The sequence below is a fragment of the Talpa occidentalis genome, unplaced genomic scaffold (genome assembly GCF_014898055.3).
Source record: "Talpa occidentalis isolate TD23 unplaced genomic scaffold, MPIMG_talOcc4v2.1 talOcc4.9, whole genome shotgun sequence".
NCBI classification, from domain to species: Eukaryota; Metazoa; Chordata; class Mammalia; order Eulipotyphla; family Talpidae; genus Talpa; species Talpa occidentalis.
Window position 1 is genome coordinate 117,211,177 of NW_023605305.1, and position 20,516 is coordinate 117,231,692.

At 46.0% G+C, this 20,516-nt stretch overlaps 2 protein-coding genes across 2 annotated transcripts in view; both read left to right on the top strand.

Annotated features, from left to right (window-relative positions):
* The window catches only part of LOC119236022 (olfactory receptor 2T27-like), a 292,093-nt gene that overhangs the window by 95,050 nt on the left and 176,527 nt on the right, over positions 1-20,516 (top strand). The window lies entirely within an intron of this gene.
* Positions 19,034-19,963, top strand: LOC119236929 (olfactory receptor 2T27-like). Its single transcript, XM_037500861.2, has one exon. It carries the CDS (start codon positions 19,034-19,036, stop codon positions 19,958-19,960), a length of 927 nt encoding a protein of 308 aa, XP_037356758.1. The 3' UTR covers positions 19,961-19,963.

Below are 20,516 nucleotides of genomic sequence, written 5' to 3' on the forward strand. Positions count from 1 at the left end.
TGTGCTGACACTTCACAGTATGAAAAGGGCATTTATGTCAGTGCTGTAATTTTTTTCATCCTTCCCATCTCAGCCATTCTGGGCACCTATGGAAGGATACTGTCCACTGTTCTGGGCCTTGCATCAGGCCAGGGACTTAGGAGAACATTGGCTACTTGATCTTCTCGCATGACTGTGGTGTTGCTCTTCTATGGGGCTGCCATTACCAAGTATATTGTGCCAAAGTCCTACCGCTCCCCCAAGCAGGAAGAAGTGGTCTCTGTGATCTACACCATCATAACACCCATGCTCAACCCCCTCATCTACAGCCTACGGAACAAGGACGTCACTAGAGCGTTTAGGAAGGTTTTCAGAGTGTGAGGAACTGGAGTTTGCTGTGTCTACTGTAAACCCATAATAGCGTTGCCATTTGCTTTCCAAGTGACTAGAAGATGTATTTATACTCTTTACATTGAGCTGTAGAAAACAATTATGTTGAGAAATTGAGGACAAAATCATGTAATTGTGTACTGAATAAAATGTAATATCATTTAAAAACATTTATCATGTCTACCTTCTGTAGTCAATGATGACATATATTGGAATCTTCATTACTCATTGGCAGTTACAATATATTTCTTCTTTGTAATTGTCTTATTTATTGTATTTTCAAAATGCGTGGGTTCAGAAACATGAACCGTGATACCTGTAAGCAGTTGCCTGTACTGAGCATGTAGATGTATCGTCAGAATCATGGATATTCTAAAATATTTATTCTTTCTAGATTTATAGACATTTCCCCAAACGATGCTTTCTCTCAAACCTGGCTTGGAAATTTAGAGTGAAACTGTTGCTCTATTATATGTGTTGGTGTACATTGTTTAATGTCTGGAATGTTTATTTTCCAGACCTAAACTCTAAACTGACACAATATATCACATGACTTTAGGATGTGACATGTAGATACTCAACTACGTGTTGAAACGACCACAGTGCAGTCACCATCCCACCCAGCAGACTTTTTTTTAAAATAAATTTTATTTTTATATTCCCCATTCAATTACAATCCCTTATTTTGACCCCAATCCCTTCCCTCCCCGCACCCCACCCCCATAGAGTGTCTCTGGTTCATAGTTTTTTGTTTATTTTGATTATCACTTTCTTATAGTTATTCCTTTTCCCTGTCCCTTATTTAAGTTTTCTAGATTCCTGCTATGAGTGAGACCATCCGGTATTTTTCATTTTCTTTCTGGCTTATTTCGCTGAGCATGATCCCTTCCAGCGCCATCCATGTTGCTGCAAACTGCATGTGTTTATCTTTTTTGAATGCTGAGTAATATTCCATGGTGTATATGGACCACATCTTCTTGATCCAGTCATCTATTTTTGGGCATTTGCTACCCATGCAGACTTAACTGTTAGGATGTAGCCTCTTGACCTCATCTGTTTCACACTCTTCAACCCCCGCTTCCATCTGGCCACCCCCCTTTTTCTCTCTGTCTACTTTTGTTTTCTTTGTCAATTTCCTTTAAATGAACTCATGGGTATTTGTCTTTTCCTGCTTACCCATTTCTTGGCATTTTTCTTTCCAGGCTCACCCGTGCTGTCACATAGGATGACACTCAGCTTTTTTAATAAAATGTTTGAAGGTTTTCCACTATATGCCATCATCCTACCTACATGCGTGGGCACACACGCACACGCACACACACACACACACACTCACCCACCCCGTCCCCTGTCCATTCATGCATCACTGGAATCTTAGTCAGTCCCCATGTGGTGATGGTGTCATTGAATCTGCAACCAGCCACCTCAGTGGCAAGAGCACAGCAGTGGGGCTGGTCTCTCCTCCTGCTGCTCCAGCACAAGCCAGTCCTGGCCATGGCTCCTCAGGGCCCAGCAACCACCCTTTTGTGGGTATTTCCTGGCTTGTGGGGTGGGCCAGTCAGGTGTGAGCTGTGAGCTGACTGGTGCTAAATGGTCCAGTAGCCACAGGAGTGAAAAATGGTCCAATCAGACTTGTGGGTGGTGCCCCCTGAGAGAGGACAGAAGCAGGGTTGGTGGGGGCTGTAGTGTGATGGTTCTAGGCTGAGGAAAGGAGCACCAGAAGCTTCAGAGGAGAGAAGAGAAGAATCCAGCTGGGACCTTGGAGGAGGGAAGAGAAGCCGAAGACCTTTGCAGAGACGGGGCCTCGGGCCTGTGTTCCAAGGCCTGAAGGGAGCACCAAAGGCCCTGGCGGGGCTGGTGTGTCAATAAGCTGCTTGTCGTTGGCGTCGTCCAAGCTCTCACAGAGAACTGTGGACATTGGGTTCTCTGATACCGCCTCTGGGACAGTAGTGACCATCACTACTGGCCAGCGCTGCCCATCCCTCCTATTGATCGGCTGTAGCCCACAGGCCCCTGTTGCTGGGTATGTGTTGCTCCTGCCTTTGGTTTTCCATTTTGGGGCTCTTTGGCGGCTCCCTTGTCGGGACGCTGGGCTGGTGGGTGGCGGTTCTGGCCCTGGTGACCATCCCTGTTGACCAGTGTGGTCCAGCTCTGTTTCCATGTACCTGAAACTCTGCCTGTACTTCTGGAAGGTGCTGTTCTTGGGAGAAGGCACTACTGTGGACACAGTGAGCTCTTTGTTCCCCTGTTTGTAAGAGAAACCCTGTGGTGATGGTTCCCAAGCCTGAGGTCTCTTGGAATCGTGCCACAGGTGAGAACCCAGGGTGGCCCGTGCTCTCATGGACACTTCCCTTGATCGGCTGGAGCCCACAGGCCCCTGTTGCTGGGTGTGTGTTGCTCTTGCCCTTGGTTTTGGCGTTTTTGGGCTCTTTGGGGCTCCCTTGTCGGGACGCCGGGCGGGTGGGTGGCGGTTCTGGCCCTTCTGGACTGTCCCATGCGCCTGCCCTGTGTGCCCCTGTGTGTGTGGGGTTGGGTGACTCATGGCTTTATGAAGGGGTGCTTTCTCTCTGCCGGATAAACGCCCAAAGGTGGAAATGCTGATACGTCGTGGGTTTCCTCAGTGTTGAGGGGCCTCCATAGGCTTTGTAGTCTCTGCATTCCCAGTGTCAGTGCCGAGCAGGGCCCTTCTCTTCACATCTTGCCAACACGTGTTTCTCGTCTGTTTGAATCTGTACCCCTTTATCCATTGTTGTACACCAGGGGGTGCCTGACACGCAGATGGCAGCAAAGCTACACAGACTGTGTTTTCTTGTACAAGACTGTGTTTTCTTGTTTTCTTGGGTGTTAATATCACTTTACAAATTAATGCTTTATAAGTGAGTAAGTGTTAAATCCTAATGAAATGGAGCAATCACCACTATATAGTGTAGCCTCAGCTCATGACAAAGTGTCTTCCTCGAGGTAATACTTCCATTGTGTGATTAGCCTTCACCTGACAGCTGAATATTCCAGCACTGCTGTCTGTGCCTGTGGTCTGCCTGCGCGTCTTCCTCTGAGAGGCTCTTATCTCCTTTCTTGTCTTGATTGACTTGTCTTCTCTTCGTGTGGTTGCGGGAGCTCTTCATAGAGCGGGATGTGAGCCCCCTGTCAGATGTGATGTGGAAATCCTTTTTCCCACTTGGTAGGGGGCCTTTCATTTTATCCATAGTTTCTTTTCTTCTCCTGTCCGGAAGCACTTTAGTAGATGTGATCCCTTTTTAATTTTGATTTTGTTGCCCTGCCCTTTGGATTTGAGCCTGAAACACATCTCTAAGGCCTGTGACAAAGAGCACATCATCGAGGCAGTTTTTGGTTTTTCGTCTTCCAGCAATCTTTAATCCATTTTGAATTCGTGTCTGTGTGTTAGGTAGCTGTCTGGGCCGTGTCGTGATTTTGGGTGTGGCTGTGCCTTTTCCCAGAACCATTTTTTTGGACGATTTATTTATTTATCTATACAAGCACTGGGTACAGTCAGAAGCGCGGGAGGGTGAGAGAATTCACCAGCGCCAGAGCGGGGAGCAGAGCAGGCAGAAGGACCGAAGTACACTGCTGAGGGGAGCAGCGGGCAGCAGGAGAGGTCTGTGCGCCATGTGGAACCCTCTCCCGGTGGCCGGGGATGGAACGGGAGCTGCAGAGGCTGCGGGCAGCTTCACAGCCCAGCGCTCAGCCGCTGCGCCACCGGGAAGGCCCTTCCCAGACCATTTTTGAAGAGACTTCTTTGCTCCCTTGTTTGCTTTTGACTCTCTGGTCATCAGTTAGTTTTCCTTCCCCTGTGGGTTTATTTCTGGGCTCTCAGTTGTGAGGTCACTGAACATGTGTCTCACACATTTTGAAAACCGAGGAGGAGCGAGCGCCCCCAGACCCGTTCTGTGAGGCCCACATTACTCGGAGACCAGAAGCGGACAAGGACGTCCCAAGGAGGACTCTGGGCCTTCCCTGGAGAGACAGATGTGATAAACCCTCCACGAAGCCGTGCAAACTGACGTCAAGTGCCGCGGACCAGCCCAGCGGTGGCGGGAGATTGAGACAATCTCAGGGTTGAGTGAGAACGAGCAAAAGGTGGTCGAAGGAATTAGGGCGAGGGACAAGAAAGAATGACACACAGACACACTCAAGGGAGAGTGAAAATCTGAGTGCGATTTATTGAAAGCAGTCTTCTCTTTTTATACATTTTTACAGTAATTGTTTCATTATGTTTCACACAGTATGTGGTTAATCATTTATCAAGGTATACGTGAATGCCGTGACACATAACATTACATTTTGTTTATTATTTTTCAAGAAATCAAGAATAAATCAAGAACATTTCATATTTTACCCTCCTCGATGGAGGTTTGTTCTAGATCTTCTGATTCATTGTTATGATTGTACTTTCTTATCATCATTCTATTTTTATATGTCCTATATTTTACTATTTATCCTCATAATTGTATTTGGCTATATTGTTTACTACAAGTAATAGAACATGTTTCCCATAATTGCATTCCTTCACTATGAGCCTAGTAACTGGTAATGATTAACAACATGTTTTGGTGGTGCCTCAACAACTCCTAGGCCTGTTTGTTCCAGTTATTTTCCATAGACAAAAAGGTGGGAACCATTAAATCCCCTCGGGGACTGCGCCTGTCTTAGGTTGTCAGAACTTACTTTCTGATCTTACCCGTCATTGACTGTCCAGTCCAGCACGCAGGGGCAGAGGGCTGATTGTGCCAAAACAGCACAGCCACCCAATATTAATGCGAAATTGTGGCAATTGTAACATTGCTCTCAGGAGCCGCCACAGTCAAGGGTCGTGGCCACCCCGCGGTGGGCTTTTTCGGGGGCAGGCTCGGGCCACAGCTCAGATCGCCCAGGGGACTGACCCCTTCCCGGAGAGGAACGACAGAAACCCTCTCACCCCTTGGCGGGCGCAGAGGCGGCTCTGGCGAGACGCAAGGCGCATCTGTGGTGAGGATGCTTGGAGCGAGGGGGGAAGGGGCCACCCCAGTGTGAGACAGGCCAGACACCCCCCCCCCGCAGGCAGCCCCGCGCTCTGGTGAGGAGCTGGACGCCTCCTTAGGGCCAAGGTCCTCTCCCTCGCGGCGGCCCCGCCACCCCTCGCGCCCGGCACGGCGCCGCGCAGAGGGGCGCACCCAGGACCCCGGGCCACGCGTGACCGCAGTGCCGTGAGGCGGGTGCCGGGAGAGGCCAGGCACCTGCTCGGAGGGTCGCGTCCCGGCGCCCTCCCGGCGGGCGGTCAGGGCGGCCGAGCCGAGCACAGCCCGGAGGGACCAGGGGGGTGTGGCTGACCTGCGACGGGACACGCTTCGCTTGCAAGGAGGGATGTGGCCGTTTGTGACCGTCATAAAGAGCAATAAAACACAGCTGTTTAATACGAGCAGTTACATCAACGAGTCTAGCTAAAGAAAATAGTAGAAAGCATGTCAGTGATGGTGTCAGAATGTGTCTGTCAGGTTTATAAAGTTATCAGCAGTTTAGGTTTTCTACGATTTGTCATAATGTGAACGAGCGTGAGATTGTATTGAAGTCATCATTTAGAAACACTGAGCTTCACCCACTAGAGAGGTTTCTAGTAGACATCTTTAAAGTTGAACCTGCAGCCGACACAAGCTACGGTGCACATGTCCGCATTTCAGAGATTAAATTTTATGGTGTGAAAACAGCAAAGGATCCAAATAGGCCTTTGCCAAGGAAGCCATGAAGGTGGCGCTCAGGTGCAGGAGAGGGCGCCCAGTGTCCCAGCTGGGGAGGGCGCTCAGTGTCCCACTCCAAGCCACGTGAGCTGCCCCATCACTCCCGAGGACTGGCTGCGACTTCTGCCACGGTCAGCAGCCCTGAGAGGGCTCCTTGGAGGAACTCTAAATCACTCACCTACAGTGAGATATTTTTAGAGATCAATAGTTAACACAACGATCTTTTCTAACTTTGCTCATTATGAATGTCTGACTTTGCCTAATTTGTACATTAATCTTTCACACAGCTGAGTATGTTTAGGAAAAATAGTTGCTGTCCAGTTTGGTAGGATCTGATTTTTAGGCTTCCACTTGGGGACCTTGGGAGGATGGGCCTGGATAAGGGGGAGTACCGTGGTGATGAAGACAAGGGACAGCAAGTGTGAGCAAAGGTGTGGGGATAGGGGACCCCCATGCACTGTTGGGGATCAGTATATTAAGACACGTATTCCTCAGAAATTACAGTAAAATTCATATGATCCATCAATTCCACTTCTGGGTATTTATCCAAAGGAAAAGAAAAAAACTAATTAAAAAATATATATGATCACCTATGTTCCTCACACCACCACACACGGGAACCAACGGAGGTTCCAATGATGGGTGGGTGGGTAGGGAAGTGGTATGGTGTGTGTGTGTGTGTGTACATGTTGTGTATGGGGAGACCCTCACACAATTTTTAAAAAGTTGAAATGTCACCATATGTGACACCTTGGATGTCCTGGGGGGGAGCAAGTCAGAGGAAGAGACAAATGCCCTGTGGGTTCACTCACCTGGAAATCTAAAAGCAAACGAGACACAGAGCAGAGGGATGATGCTATGCGAAATACATCAGATGGGAAGGGCAGATACCAGATGGGCCAGTAATGTGCAGAATCTAGAGATGCCAAACTGAGAGTCAGAGAAAGACCAACTTAAAAACTAATGGTAGAAGCCTGACTGCAGAGCTGAGCATCCAAGGGTGGGTACAGGCGGGGGCCGGCCCCTGGGCTGTTGTGGGGATGTGGCTGTTCAGTGGCAGGTGCACCCTGGTGGCCAGATCTGACACTTGACTGGGAGGCTCCTAGTGTCCCCACAGTTGAGAGAATAGATGATCACTAATGAAAGGTGGCTACCAGATGAAAGTGGGCGTGGGGTGTGGGTGGCGTCTGAAGTGAGGCAAGAGGATGAACCCTCACAGTTGCCTTCTGTGGTGTGTGGGGTAACGAAGTGTGAATGAGCAGTTCACAGGCAAATCACTGTGTTGTACTCAAAATCCAAACTATTATTGCATATTAATTATTAGTATGAAAACCCAAAATGTTAAAAATGGTATTAATATATTTAATGGAGAAATAAATTTTCATTCAAAATTCCAGGTCAGTGAATTATAGCTAGTATTTTTAAGAGTATACTATTTTAAGAGAAAATTTCAAAATTTATAAAAACTATCTATGTTTTAAAATAAATCATTGTATTTTTACAACGGTAGTTTTGGAATCTATCTAAATTTTTAAAGACAAAATTTTCAAGATGACTTGGCTCTTCTCCCTCTGAACCATACGCTTTGAAAATTGCCATATATGAAAAATTACATAGGAATAAAAATATATTTTGCATGTCATATTAATAACCACGTCTACACTGATGGTGACATCGGCTGCAAAAGAATATAAAAACCGGTTCTATCCATTCAAAGCAAACACCATCGCCATTGTGTATTTACATTGGGTACCAGGAAACCTTATATTGTCATATTTTGAAAACTTTCCTGAAAGCTTGATTGACGTCCTTGATTTCTTCTTCTTCCAATTGATTGTTTGTGTATAGGAAGGCTACCGATTTTTGTGTGTTGACTTTATATCCTGCTACTTTACTGAACTGGTTGATTATTTTGAGTAGTTTTTCTGTGGAGTTTTTAGGGTTCTCTATGTATATTATCATATCATCTGCAAATAGTGATAGTTTTACTTCTTTTTTCCCTATTTGGAATCCTTGTATGTCCTTCTCTTGTCTTATTGCCCTGGCTAGGACCTCCAGTATTATATTGAAGAGCAGTGGTGAGAGAGGACATCCTTGTCTTGTTCCTGATCTTAAAGGAAAGGCCTTCAGCTTTCGCCATTGAGAATAATGTTGGCAGTGGGTTTGTCGTATGTGGCTTTATCATGTTAAGGTATGTTCCTTCTATCCCAAGAATTTCAAGGGCCTTCCTCTAAATGGATATTGGACTTTGTAGAATGCTTTCTCAGCATCTATTGATGTGATCATATGGTTTTCCTTTTTCTTTTTGTTGATGTGTTGTATTACACATCTTGATTTTTGTATGTTGAACCATCCTTGTGCCCCTGGGATGAATCCCACTTGATCATGGTGTACTATCCCTTTGATGCATTGTTGGATTCTGTTGGCAAGGATTTGGTTGAGGATTTTTGCATGAGTGTTCATTAGGGAGATTGGCCTGTGATTTTCTTTTTTTGTGCTGTCTTTGTTGGGTTTTGGTATTAGTGTGATGCTGGCTTTTTGGAACATATTTGGTAGCATTCCTTCTTTTTCAATTTTTGGAAAGCGTGTGTAGGATAGACACTAATTCACTGCTGAACGTTTAGTAGAATTCATTTGTGAAGCCGTCTGGGCCTGGGCTTTTGTTTTTGGGGAGTGCTTTGATTACTGCCTCAATTGGTCTGTTTAGTTGTTCTATTTCTTCTTTGTCCAGCTTTGGATGATTATATCATTGTAGGAATTGGTCCATTTCTTCTAGGTTGTTGAATTTGTTTGCGTATAATTGTTCATAGTAATCTCTGATTATTCTTTTGATTTCTACTGAGTCTTTTGTGATTTCTTCTCTCTCATTTGTAATCCTATTTATTGTTTTCTCCATTTTTTTCTTTGTGAGCCTGGTTAGAGGTTTGTCTGTTTTAATATTTTTCAAGGAACCAACTTTTGGTTGCATTGATCTTTTGGATTGTTTTTTTAATTTCCAGTTTGTTTATTTCTGCTTTGATTTTTATTATTTCCTTTCTTCTACTGGCTTTAGGGATTTTTGTTGTTCTTTTTCTAGCTCTTTGAGATGTGAGATTAGGTTGTTTCTTTGAGTTCTTTCTTGTTTGTTGATGTGATCCTGTATTGCTATATATTTTCCTCTTAATTACTGCTTTTTCTGCATCCCATACATTCTGGAAAGTGGTGTCCTCCTTGTCATTCAACTCAAAGTATTTTTTAACATCTTCTTTGAGCTCCTCATTAGTCCAGTGGTCTTCCAGTAGTGTGGATTTCAATCTCCATGATGTGGGAGGGTTCCTTGTTTTCTTTTCATGATTTATTTCTAACTTGATACCTTATGATCAGAGAAGATAGTTGGAATGATTTTTATCTTCATGTATCTGTTGATGTTTGTCTTGTGGCCCAGTATGCGATTGATTCTGGAGAATGATCCATGCGCACTAGAGAAAAATGTGTACTCAGATTTTTTTTGGGTGCAGTGTCCTATAAATGTCTGTTAAGTCCATGAGTTCTATGTCTTTATTTAGGGCTCTAGTGTCTTTGTTTATTTTTTGTCTCATTGATCTATTCACTGGTGAGAGTGGGGTGTTGAAGTCTCCTACTATATTTGCATTTTCTTTAATATCTGTTTTCAGAGCTGACAATAATCATCTAATATATTTTAGTGCTTGTTCATTTGGTGAGTATATGTTGATGAGTGTTATATCTTCCTGATGTATTGTCCCCTTGATCATAATGTAGTGTCTGTCTATGTCTCTTTGTACCTTTTTTAATTTGAAGTCTATTTCACCTGGTATAAATACAGGTGTTCCTGCCTTCTTCTTTGTCCATTTGCTTGTAGCCTTGTTTTCCAATGTTTTACTTTCATTCTATGTTTATCTTTTGTAGTTAAATGCGTTTCTTGGAGACAGCAGAAGGTTGGCTTTTGGTTTTTAATCCAGCCTGCTACTCTGTGTCTTTCTATTGATGAGTTTAATCCATTTAAATTTAGAATTAATATTGAGGGGGAGTGATCAACGTGGTGGTGGGGAAAGACTGTGAGTAATTCCTCCCATAAAAAGAAAAAGTTAACAGGGAGGTCCCTGTGAGAACTGGGACATGGAAGATAAACAGGCGACTCTGGCAAACTGCCCGAAGAAGAAAGTTGCCATAATAGAGGAGGAGAAGGGAGGAAATCTCAGCACCCTGCTACCCTCCGCCACCCACAACGTCAGCAACAGAAAGGAGGAAAAAAAAACCAAACAACAAGAACAAACTACACATCAGGCGGGACTGTGAGTGGAAAGGAACTATTTCAGGCACTGCACCCTGTGAACTGGAACTGTGGAGATCAGTGCAGTAATTGCTATGGAGGTGAGTGAATAGCTCCAGGTGCCATTAGAGGAAAACAAGGACTCCATGGAGACCTACAAATAGCCCAAGGCCAGCCGGTAAGCTTGTGCGGAAAAGCAGAGCTCGAAAAGCATACACAGATTGGGAATCCTGGCTGTCCAGGTCCCAGCGCCTGCGACCTAGTCTTGCTGGGAGATGCGCTGGTGCCCTCATTGAGGTGAATGTCCCTCATTGAGTAATCAGAAACCAGGTGCCCGGATATGGGAGCGGGGTGCAAAAGGTGCCGTTTCTGCGGTCACTGAACTGGGCTACAGCCTGCATCCTGGATTGGAGGGCTTAGGAACAGAGACCCAGGGCATGAAATTCGGGCATGGGATCCCCATGACAGTGGGGCACAGGGCAGACACAGCACCTCCACGCCATTGAGGCGCTCCACGCCACTCCCACTCTATTCCCCTGGACCCATGGGAGAAAAACAGTTCTGGAAGGACAGTAGGAAAGATCTCTGGCACCACCTAGTGACGAGAAAAAAAATCACCAACATTTTGATAGTTGGAAACCAGGGATCCCCAAAGCACCCTCAGGCTGTGAGAGGGTGGGCCATGCAAATGGGGATAAGGAGGGAAATAAGGCGTGGAGCAAGACCCCATCCTGGAACTGAGAGGTAGGTGCAGGATCCAGGGCGTGGGACAACCCATAGCAGCGGTCACTGCACAGGGTGACAGCCAGCGTTTTGGATCTGATAGCCCTGGTAATGAAAACTAGAGAGGAGAATTCAGGGCATGGGATCCATAGAGCTGCGGGCACAGCACAGGGTGAACACGGGGCAGACACAGCACCCAGCTGGAATAAGAGCCCCTGTTTTGAGGTGCTCCTCTCTGCCCCCTCTCTGTTTCTCAGAGAACCACTGGGAAAAAGCACAGGTCAGCAAGTATGGGTCTCTGCCACCACTTCACGACCAGAACAAAATCACCAACTAGCTGATTCCCTGTTGGAACTGAGTAAATACAGAGAGAAGGAACTGTAAGGGACAGTCCCCAGCAACACAGCATCAACACCCTCCTGGAGTTTTTGCCTAACAGTGCTGGTCTCAGTCTGGTAAACAGTTTCCGACACACCTAAAGGAGCACTCCAAAGAGACGCCCACCAACACCAGTGGCACAGCACCCCAACACATAGAACTAAAAGAAAGCAAATAACAGGGAGAAGGAAAAGTATAAATAACGAAGTAATCCCACAGGAGGACACACCACAAAAAGAAATACAGCCACCAGAGCTCAACAATGACTTGGACGAACTTCGTGGCCTATCAGATGGAGAATTAGTGATCATCATGATTAAAAAGCAGAAAGAAAATGAAAAGGAAAACATGATTTGAGACAAATAATCACTGAACTGAAGAATGAAATTGAGACCTTAGGAAAGAAAAGAAAAGAAACGCAGGAGATTAAAAGATTACTAGAGGAGATAAAGAACTCTGGGAAAAGCAATGAAAACAGAATCGATGAAATGGAAGAACGGATCAGTCCTATTGAAGATACAGAAATAAAAAGAACCAAAAGAGAAAAGGAGAGGGAAGTGCAAATGAAGCAGTATGAGGAGACTCTTAGACAATCATCAGGCTACATGAAGAGAGGAAATGTAAGAGTTAAAGGTATTCCAGAAGGTGAGGAGAGAGACAAAGCAACTGAGAAATTATTCAAGGAGATAATTGAAGAAAATTTCCCAAGTATGAAAAAGGAAACGAATATAGACATGCAAGAAGTGAGAAGAAATCTCACTTACCACAGTGAAAAGAAAACTGCAGCAAGACACCTAATAGTAAAGCTTGCAAGAGTCCAAGACAAGGAAAAAATAATGAAACTGGCAAGGGGGAAGAAACAGATAACTTATAAGGGAAAACCAATCAGGTTAACTTCAGACTTCTCCGAAGAAACATTATGGGCAAGAAGAGAATGGAGTAACATCTTCAGCAAATTTCAAGACAGCAAATGTCAACCAAGAATACTTTACCCTGCAAAGCTCTCCTTCCTCTACGGAGAAAAAATATGGACCTTCCCAGACAAACAGAAACTCCAGAAATTCATCACAACTAAACCCCCACTGCAAAAAATTCTACAAGAAGTCCTAAAGCCAAAACCAACAGAGGAATAGAGCAAGGAATAAAATCACAAAAAAGACAAACAAAATGGCAAACACAGATGCCAGCATATCAATATTAACTCTAAATGTAAATGGGTTAAACTCATCAATAAAAAGACACAGAGTAGCAGGCTGGATTAAAAAACAAATCCAACCTGCTGTCTCCAGGAAACACATTAACCACAAAAGATAAACACAGACTGAAAGTAGAAGGTTGGGAAACAATAGACCGACAAAGAAGGCAGGTGACTGATTTTCTTTTTGCGGCGTGTCCCTCTCCTGCGGGCATGCTTGGTTGTTTCTATTTTTCCTTCTTCTTGCTGTTTGCTTTCTAATGAGTTCTACGTGTCGGGTCGTCGTGCCACTGGCGTTGGGGTGCCTCTCTCTGGATTGCGCCTTCGCGGTGTTGGACTCTGTTTACCAGTCAAGTCCAGCCCTGTTCTGCCAAAACGCCGCCGGGGTGTTGATGCCCTGGCTGTGCTGCTGGGCATCGTCTCTCACAGCCCCCGCTCCGTGTTCGCCCTGCTCTCCCGGGGAAGTAGCTAGTTGGCGATTTTGCTCCGGCCACGAGGTGGCGCCAGAGACCGCTCCTCGCAGCCTGTGCTTTCCCTGTGGTTCTCGAGGGCCGGAGGGGCGACCTCAACCCAGGCCCGTCCTCGCGCTGCGCGCTGTGTGCACCCCGTGTTCACCGCGGGCCGCGCCTGCAGCTGTGGGTCCCGCGCCCTGAGTTCTGGCTCTAGTGCTCAGACCCAAGCCGCTGGCCGTCCCCTGCGCCGTGCCCACCGTCGCGGCGTGTCCTTGCCCTGGAGCCCACGCCCGCCCCGCAGTTCCGGAATGGGGTCTCGCGCCACACCTCGTTTCCGTGAAGCCCAATGTTGCGTGGCCCACCCCCTCGCAGAGCCTGAGGATGTTTTGGAACCCCCGGCTGCCACCCGTCACGAAGTCGGGGATTTTGTTCTGACCACCGGGTGGCGCCGGAGAGCTTTCCTCGTGTCCCCCGAACTGTGCTTCCTCCCCGGGGTCTCCGGGGAGCAGGGAGGGGTGGCTGTGGTGCCTCCGTGGCGTGGGGTGCTGTGTCTGCCCCTACCCTGTTGTCACGGGGATCCCAGCCCCGAGTTTCCTGCCCGCGGGCTCAGTTCCAAGCCCCCAGGTCCAGGACGCGGGCGCTGGCCCCGTCAGTGTCCCCGAAATGGCGCCTTTGCACCCGCTCCTGCGCCCGGGCGCTGGTTCCGATGATCCGGCGAGGGTCCGTCCCCTCGGTGTCGCCCCCGTGGCTGCCGCAGCCCCAGGTCGCGGGTGCGGGGACCGGGCGGCCCAGGCCCGCGTGCTCCCGGGCGCCCGCTTCTCCGCACGGCTCGCGCCCGCCTGGGCGCCCGGGGTCTCGGGGAGCCCTTCTCTCCTCTGATGCCCGGGCAGTTCCCCCTCCTTGGGAGTCCGCCTGGGTCCGGGGGTGCCTGCCCGGGGTGGGGGTGCCGGGCCGGCAGCGGGGCCTTCCCGCCCCCGGATCTCCAGCTCGCTCTGGGCTTTGGTTTTGCGTCTCCCCTCGCTGCTGGCCGGAGGGCGCGCCGGGCGGGTTCCGAGCTTCCCTGTCGCCGGGACGGTCCCCGCAGCTTCCCGGGGCGGCCGGCCCGCGCCGCCCTCGGTCATCTCCCCTCCCGATTCCCCAGGGACCTGCGCCTTTCCTCCCTGGCCGTCGTCTTCGGGGGCTCCCTTGCTCGCGCCAGGTGGATCTGGGAGCCCGGTTTCTCCTGCAGTCGCTCTGGGGTGGCCTCGGAAGTCGGGGAGTCAGCGCCTTGCGCCTCCCCCGGGAGTCTGAGGCCTCCTGCTGTGCAGGCGGTGGTTGTCCACGTGAGCTTCACCAGTGTTGGCCCATTTCTGTGAAGACTGTCATGAGACGTGCCCGGGAGCTGCGCGGAATCTGTACATTGCTTTGGTCGGAGCCCATTTTCTGGCGTTGGTTCTTCCAGTCCCTGAGCAGAGAGGACCTTTGCAGTTCTCGGTCTTCTCTTCTCGGTGTTTTGTAGTTTTCCTTGGCGCGATCTTGCACCCCCTTTGTTAGGCTCATTTCCAGGTATTTAATTTGCGTGTGCACATTTGCACATGGAATGGTTTTCCTGATCTCTCTCTCTTAACATTGATTTGTTTGCATATAGTAAGGCTGCTGATTTTGGGTATCGATTTTGTAATCTGGAACTTCACTAAACACGTGCATTGTTTTAGTTTTCTGTGGATATTTCGAAGACTCTACATAGTATCCTGTCACCTGAATAGGATGATAGTTTCACTTCTTTCCTACTTGGGTTCCTTTGATAGCTCTCTCTTGCCTAATTGTCTTTGATATCACCCCAAACGTCTTGGGTCTTATGTCCCCCAACCTTCCCCCCCCTTTTTTTTTCTCTATTTGGGAAATCTTGTATGGACAAATATTGAAGCTGCTTGATTATTTTCTCAGCTGATGGTTTGACTGACTGTCCCATCTAAGGCTTCCTTATTTCTCTTAAACTTTTTAAAAATTAAAAATTTTATTTTTCTTCTCTTCATAGTGTACAATTTATGCCTCTTACCAGTGACAACAAATTATTTCATCTTTGTTCCCTTGTATATTATCATATTTTTACTTTGAAGCATTTTTCCAATGTGGACTTCATGTTGATTCTTTCTTACAGCTGCCATTGTTTACTTGCCGTGATACCATGTTTTTGTTGTGTAATTTATCCATTTGATTACGAGCATATTGTTCATACTTGCTTCAATTCCTTCTGTGATAATTGCAGTTTTGTATGCTATCTGACTGTGCTTCTAATGCTAATGACCACCTTTGTAATTTTCTGTTACATGAGAGCAAAGGCCTTCATTGGGCCCTTTTAATTGTGTGGTCTTGAGCCTATTATCTTAGGAATAAATTTCAGGCATTCATAGGCTGTGTGTCCCCAAGAGTGAACTTCCAAATTACGTTTTCCCTTCCCATTCCTGAGGTGAGTGAGCAAAGTGTGTTGAGCTGTTGTTGGGGAAACATCCTTCTGGGCTAAGGCTCAGGTGAAGATTATTCTCCCAGAGTGTTTGCCTTTGCTTCAAAGAGAATGCTCTGTGCTCTTTCACACAGGCAGGAGGGAACCTTTCATCCCTCTTCATCTTGAGGACCTGGTGTGGCTCCTGGCCCCTGTCCAAATGAATGAGGATCCCTCCACCAGCCACGCACCTTCCTTGCCAAGACTGCAGTCACAGGGCTTTTCCCTTTCCGTTGGTTCACCTTCACCTTGCAGCATTTCCACCCCAGCTTGTGTGAACGGCCAAAAACCTGTGAAAGTATTTCTACAACATTACAAATTAAAATGTGTAACTTTTTTTGATAGATAGTTTATTTTGAAACAGCTGGCGACAAGTTGATGTATCTTTGGTTTGAAATTGATATTTGCTCCAGTTGAGCACACATCACTCACCCAGGTGTATTCCCTGAGGCAGAGGCTGCACATACATGGGAGAGAGCTGTAATCAGTGCTTTGGGGTCATGAGGATGGGGAGATAATTGCTACACATTTGCCTCAGGGACCGAGTGCATTTGGGGACAGTGTCTCTGATGGCTGAGTGTGCAAGGACACATTGACCCTGGAGTTTTGAAGCATTGGCTTCAAGGTATTTATCCTCTCGTTTGGGCAGGCCTTGTGATTCTGATCCTGGAAGAAGTTTGAAATGTATCAGCAACACTTCATAAGCAGCATTGATTTTGTTCTTGTGAGTAAGTAGGAGTGTTTTTCTCTGGAAATGTGTGAAGAGGTGTGTTACCCTTCCAAGCTGATTAATATAGGATGCTCTCTCCTAGTGTGTATAATGGGAAACCTCAGAAAAACCCATCTATTAAATTTATTTGCACATCTATAAATTATTCACATTTTATTCCTTCAGCATAAGCAGTTTAGTTTATTTAAAATGGTAATTTTTGTACTAATATTATCTAGAAAGGGAATTTCTGATTGAAGGTTGATAATCTGGTGACATTTTATTTTCAAAGAGGTACAATATGCTAACTCCAGGGTCAGGGAAGCAGTCAATTTTATGTAAGAAAGACTGAACCTGTTCATATCAGCTGTCTCTCTCATAGTTCAGTCTTAACCTGAAAGACATTTTGAACACTGGAGGGACTTGACGTGTTGCACTTAAGTAAAATTACATGAGCTTTCCCCGTGGTATTCTCTAAACACACACTATTTTTTGATTGAATTGTTACTCACCTGCCTCAGTTAAAAGAGATCATTTTCAGGATGTAATTGAGTTCACTACCAATTAATTTTTCTCATTGGCAGTATTTCATGGGACTCTGTACACATGCACACATACATAGATGCATCTATATCTGCCTCTGTGTGTTCCTCTTTTAATGTGTACCATATTTTTTTTTTGTTGAAGATTTATTTATTTTTATACAAGAGCTGGGGTACAGGCCACAGGCGCAGGAGGGTGAGCGTATTCACCAGAGACAGAGCGGGGAGCAGAACAGGCAGAAGGACTGAAAGCACTGCTGAGGGGAGCAGCAGGCGAGAGGCAGGAGAGGTCTGCCGTGCCATGTGGGCATCTCCCTGGCTGGCCAGGAATCGAACCCACGCTGCAGAGGCTACGGACAGCTTCACAGGGCTGCGATCAACCCACTGCGCCACCAGGGAGGCCCATGTGGACCATATTTTAAGTAAACATCAAAATACAAACTTGCATGACGTATTTTACCACTTTGCATTGATGGGCCTCGTATACATTAATCAAGAACCTCTTTTGGAAATAATCTGTTGGTGTTTTGGAGGCCAATAAAGTGTATTTAGAAAAAGCGGCATGTTAAGTTCCTTATAAAGTTCATTTTAATATATCAGTACAAAATTAAGTTATAAAATGGAATCATTCCTTAGCTCTCTCTGGAGGCTGAGAAGCTAGTGACTGCCCTGTGTTCTTAGAAATAAGGAAAATTTCAGGCTCCATGAATGTCTTTGTGGGGTGGCAGACTCTACGGTTCTCTTTTAATTCTCACTGTATGCTGTTCATTTCCCTGGGAATGGAAAGGCTGAGGAAAGAGGTGAATTTTGTATGTGGTGTGGTAATGAAGGGCCTTGGAACACCCCCCACTTTGTCTGGCTTATTTAATCTCTAAAAGGTATTTAATTTTAAAACACCTTGCATACCCTTATTTATTGAAATAGAATACATGCTATTTTATGTAAAATAATGTCAAATCTGCCAAATTCTGTGTGGGGATTGTGGGTTGTTCATGTATAGATTCCCCCACGTAGTCCACATGATTGCACACCGCTACCTCCATTTCATCTCTCTGTGGACGCTGCGTATGTGGGCAGGGACAGCAGGTGTCATTCCTGTCCTGTGTGTTAGAGTTTTGTGAATTCAGTTATGTGGCACCTCACAAGGGGCTCTGGATGTTGTTGAACAGCACTGATGCCACCTGCAATAGCGGCTTTCAGCACTCAGTGATTCAATGATATGATCTTAATATGAAGCTTTTTTGTTTTCTCATTATGACTTAAAATATATGAAAATTCTTTATTTTACATCCTTTCTAGGAAAAAAAGTAGCTTGTCACTATAACAACCTGAATATTTTCATCCACACAGAATTGAAGCCCAAGATACTCTCAGGAAAGTGCTTTCTCCTGTCCTTGTCACTTCAGAAGTTGCTTTAGGCTCAAGTTGGAACAAATCCAAGCAGGAAAGAAAAGAAAGGAGAGGGGAAATCCCTGGAGATTTCTAGCCCTGTAGTTGCTGCTGTGCTCCCATAGCAGAGCAGTGAGTCCACTCTGCTTTCTGCAGAAGCGCATTTCCCACGTGCAGTCTGCTCCTGCCAGGCATGTCTCTATGTCAGCTGCTGCCCTCGGACCCTCTTCCTTCCCAGAGTCACTGTGTCCAGGTCTGCACGCTTGAGTCCTCCGTACTCTCCTCCCCAGGCAGCTTGCTTCTTGGACTGGATCTGTAAAACGCACTGTAACTGTGCAGCTTCAAGCAAAAGTCCTATTTAATTATGTGTTTGTAAAATGAATCCACAGAGAAAAAAATTATTTCCCTTTTCCAAGACGTGAGATTTCTGGAGTTAATTGGAAGTCATTGTGGAAAAGAAGTAACTGATAATAGGTTGCCTTTATTCTCACTTTGAAGTTTGTGCACCTTGTCCGTACATGCTCCATCCTATGGATAAGAAAGAGGACTAAGCACCTGACCCAAACATAGCACACAAGAGCTTCTCTGCATGTGGTAGAGTCTTGTGTGGTCTCTAAGACTGTTAGTGAAAGGCACATATATTGTTTTCCTGAAAGAACAAGATGATACGTTTGGATATAAATGAATTTGAGATATCAGAAAGCAGTGTATGATTTTATTTGGTAAATTTTATTATAGACTGTGAAGTATGTTTTCAAAAAAAATTGCAAATTACCAAATAGGAGCACGAGCATGGCATGGCTGAACAACCAGACCTCAGGCAGTGATTTCGTCCTCTTCGATCTGTTCCACGGCACCCCGGTGCCCTGGGTCCTGTTCACACTCACTGTGCTGGATCTCCTGGTGGCCCTGTTGGGCAACACCATAATAATCATCCTCATCTGGGCTGACCCTCTTCTCCACACCCCCATGTACTTTCTGCTCAGCCAGCTGTCCCTCATGGATCTCCTCTACATCTGCACGTTTGTCCCCAAAATGGCAGTGGACTTTCTATCTGGGGACCACCACATCTCCTTTGTTGGATGTAGCTTCCAGATGTTTCTCTTCACCACCCTTGGTGGCTCAGAGTTCCTTCTGCTGGCGGTCATGGCTTATGACCGCTATGTGGCCATCTGCCAGCCTCTGCGTTACCCCATCCTCATGCGTCCCAAGATCTGTCTGCTCTTGGTGCTTGTGACCTGGCTGGGTGCATTCTTCAATGCCTTGATCCATGTGGTGTATACTCTGTCACTCCCTTTCTGTGCCTCCAGGGAAATCCATCATTTCTTCTGTGAGATCCCAGCACTCCTGAAAGTGGTCTGTGCTGACACTTCCCAGTATGAAAAGGGTGTTTATGTCAGTGCTGTAATTTTTCTCCTACCTCCCATCTCAGCCATTCTGGGCTCCTATGGAAAGATACTCTCTACTGTTCTGGGCATGGGATCAGGCCAGGCTCTCAGGAAAACCTTGGCTACTTGCTCCTCTCACATGACTGTGGTGTTGCTCTTCTATGGGGCTGCCACCATCAAGTACCTTCTGCCAAAGTCCTACCAATCCCCTGTAGAGGAAGAAGTGGTCTCTGTGATCTACACCATCATAACACCCATGCTCAACCCCCTCATCTACAGCCTGCGGAACAAGGACGTCACTAGAGCATTTAGGAAGGTTTTCAGAGTGTGACGAATGTGGAGTTTTCTTGTATGTAATGTAAACCCATAATACTTTGCCATTTGCTTTGAAATGGAATAGAGCATGTGTTTATACATTCATCTTAGTAAACAGTTATGTTGAGAAATAAAGGGAAATATATATAATCACATACCTTATGATAAACTATAACATCATAATTTTTAACATTTATCATGTATTTTCAAAATGCACATCTTTAGAAAGAGGAACTGTGATGCCCTTAAGCAATCTTCTGCACTAGGACTTACATGTATTCAAAATCTATCATTGTAAGTGATACAATGTGTGTTTTAAAGTACTTAATTCTTCCAAATTTTAAGACATTTCCCAAAACAATGCTTGCTCTAATAACCTGACCTGGAATTTTTGAGCAAAAATTTATTTCTACATTATGTGTGTATTATGTGTGTTAATATAGAATGTTTTGCAGTTTTTATATTGAGTAATAAATGACATGAAGTATTGTAGTATTTCAGGAATACTCCCTAGTGATGTACATTCATATTCTTGTGAAGTGATCACTGAATCACAGCAAGTTTACTGTTAG

Coding starts and splice junctions, on each gene's coding strand:
- LOC119236929 (XM_037500861.2), top strand. CDS start 19,034: ATGGCATGGCTGAACAACCAGACCTCAGGCAGTGATTTCGTCCTCTTC.